This window comes from Buceros rhinoceros, unplaced genomic scaffold, assembly GCF_000710305.1.
Source record: "Buceros rhinoceros silvestris isolate BGI_N320 unplaced genomic scaffold, ASM71030v1 scaffold8241, whole genome shotgun sequence".
Lineage (NCBI taxonomy): Eukaryota > Metazoa > Chordata > Aves > Bucerotiformes > Bucerotidae > Buceros > Buceros rhinoceros.
In genome coordinates, this window is record NW_010394843.1 from 98,970 (window position 1) to 102,046 (window position 3,077).

The following is a 3,077-nucleotide window of genomic DNA, read 5'->3' on the forward strand; positions in this document are numbered from 1 at the left end:
GAGCTGAATGAAATTCCTCATCCCCTTTCTTATGTACTGCAAGCGTAAAAATTGACACACATGCCAAAATGCTTAAAATGCTTACTTACCCTTGCACCTTTAGGACCCGGGTTACCTTCTGGTCCAGCTAAGCCCTATTCGAAAGGGACATGAGTTGTACTTAATTTTAAACAACAGATATGCTCTATTTGAGAGAACTGTAACAGCATTTGTTAACTGTAAATGGGCAATGCATCTTTAAAATCATTAGGATTGAAGAGAGTGTCATCAAGCAAGTCACCTGGAACCATGTTCAAAACTGTTTCCCACTTATTCATGGCTGACAAACTTAGACAGTGAATGAAACTCCCTTTACATTGAAATTATTTGTTCTGGGAGGAAATTTTTTTCCAGACCCTGTGAGCTGGCATTACAGAGAAAAAACGTCACAAAATTGTTCGTAAGTTTTTATATTTGGACATGTTTCCAATAACTTTCAAGCTAATGTCAGAATAATATATGTAGTCCAAATGCTCTAAATATTTAATGCAATTCAAACATGTCACATACATCACTATATAAAATACTGTAGTGAAATTCTAAAATATACAGCCATTACAAACCTAACCCAATAAAACACTGAAGTATTGATCAAATTCACCTTTTAAGCAGACATCAAACCACAAAGTCAATTGTTAATTTGGCTTGTATACCTTTATGTGGGTAAAATAATATTCTACTTTATGACTTATTTGTATTACTGAGGGGAGGTATCTGTTAGCTTACATGTAAATTAGAAAAATAAAATAAATATGTATCTAAGTGCTTGCGCTTATAGAAAGCTGCTTTCTGGCGTTATTGGTTCTCCTTCTTAAATATCTGAATGGGCGGGGTGTGTGTGTGTGAATCTTTTAATGTTCTGTTTCCCTAAAGGACTGAAGAAATAGTTTCAGCAGTGAAGTAAATACACTGATGAAAATCAGGAGGGCCTGATACTACAACAGGCAGTTTCCTATTACTTCTGGACTTCAAATATAAGGAAGGTAAAAATAGAGGAGAACCACAAGAGGTTTATGAAGGAGAACCAAGTGTTTAGACATTCAGTACTTTGGTAATGTCATTTATGTATTCCAGAAAGGTACAGAGTTACTGCATCTAACCCATCCAAGCTTAAAAGCCACAAGGCTCAACATTATCTAAAGGGCATTACCTGTGAAAGACATTTCTTTCAAGAGTAGATGACAGGACGTAGACATTTATACTACTAGTAGTTCCAGAAGAGTTAGATACGGTACTTTTGATATGAACAAACAAGAAAACCTCCAAAACTGCAAAGACATTAGTATAGTACTGCACCTGCCTGCCAGGGTAACCAACTGTCCCAATATTGCCAGCCACTCCTGGAATTCCCTAAGTGGAAAACGAAAAAACAAAACAAAAAAAAAAAGAAAGAAAAAACAAAACAGATTTAATGTCACGTTTTAGAGTTTATCTTTTCTCTTTTAACGCGTAGCCCTATGACACAGCTTAAGCTCATGGAAAATTGCTTTTTGAGCAAGCTACACAGCAACACTAAAATTTACTCATCATACTCATCTCCTTTTTGGTGTCCATCATCCGTAATCATGACTGTTCCCATTTCAGTGTCATCCAAAGGAGACACATGCTCACATCTGTTCTTCCACTGGAAGCCTCATTAATGCTAACAAGATGCATCGGCAGTTGGGTATCTTTGAAATTTACATTTGGGTTGTTTCTTGAACTGACACACAAGTGAGAAAAAGCACTATATAAGCATTGGATTTTCTACATGCTAGGAGATTTAAGATGCATTAAATCAGTGGAGGTTTTGAGAGAATCTGAATTGTGCCTCTAACAAGAATTTTATAACCACCGCCAAGCCAGTGGTAGTTGAAGAAAAACAACCTGGTCTTTTCTATCTCATTTAGACCATTTCTTACCACAATGATCTCTAAATAACTTGAATTCTTGGTCAAGAACTATCAGTTGTTTTCTTAAGCAGTCAGTAATTTACACCGATTACTTATATTGAACGCTTATATTGGATTACGCATTCTTCTATCCTCAGTAGCTCATCTGCAGAGTATAGTGTACCGTGCTTTCATCAGTTACCTGCTCACCCTGTGGCCCTCGCAGTCCCAGATAACCCTTAAGACCCTGAAGGTAGAGAAACAGATATGTAATAAATACAGTTAAAAACAGAAAAAGGAGAGGGGTTTTTTCCCCCAACTCCAATCTTTATTTAACAATAAAAAAATTCGCCAAACTTGTTTGCCTGTAGCATTAGTGTGATTTACATTTAGCAGCTCATATGAAGCTGAGTTAGAGAAAAGGAGTGAGAAATCTTCATGGCAGTTTAGACAGGTTTAAGATACCAGGCTGCTTAAAGGCAGTTCCAGACTTGTACTCTTTTAAACAAAAGAGTAGATGGGATGTTGTCACCAGTTACTGCCGAAGCTGAAGAATCGGTTCGGTAAAGTGCATTTCCCCGTTCCAAATCCTTGTCACGATGCCCTTTCTGAACAAGGCAGTTCAGAGGAGGGATATAAACAGATGGTCATTCTAGACTATTCTAGGACACCCTCAAGAAACACAGACCTTCCAGGACACACGACACCACTTTTTACATTAAACATCGAACAAATTCTAGCCCTTATATCATGGAATTTATATTGGTATGGACAATAAACTCTTCTTTATCCCAGAAATCTTCCCTGTGGTGCTGGAATCATGAAGCTATCAAGCTTTATTCCTTGTGCATTGATCATTTCATACACATTTTAGGTCTAAAGGTAAAAAAAAAGAAAATTAGAGCTGGAACCTGCCATCTGCATCAGTACACTTGAAAGGGGAACCTTCTTCTTGGATGTCTTCACAGTGTACTGAACGTACCCAGACAAGGTGGCCTAAAAGGGAGGTTTTAACAGTTGCATGATTGATGCAGAAACTAACTGTCTGGTCTCCACATCCCTTGCAAGAGGTACTGGGAATATGAAAGTTCCAAAAACTGCAACCCTTATTCTGGATAGAAATCTGTCATAAAATAGCCTCAAAGACATTGACTGAGTAGCAGGAAT

General features: G+C 37.5%; 1 protein-coding gene across 1 annotated transcript in view; it reads right to left on the minus strand.

Annotated features, from left to right (window-relative positions):
* COL24A1 (collagen, type XXIV, alpha 1) overlaps window positions 1–3,077 on the minus strand; it is a gene marked incomplete at its 5' end in the record, with an annotated part of 121,755 nt that overhangs the window by 96,778 nt on the left and 21,900 nt on the right. Inside the window, 3 exons of the mRNA XM_010145348.1 lie at window positions 90–134; window positions 1,336–1,389; window positions 2,113–2,157. Of these exons, the coding sequence (XP_010143650.1) occupies window positions 90–134; window positions 1,336–1,389; window positions 2,113–2,157 (144 nt within the window). The remainder of the gene's footprint in view (window positions 1–89; window positions 135–1,335; window positions 1,390–2,112; window positions 2,158–3,077) is intronic.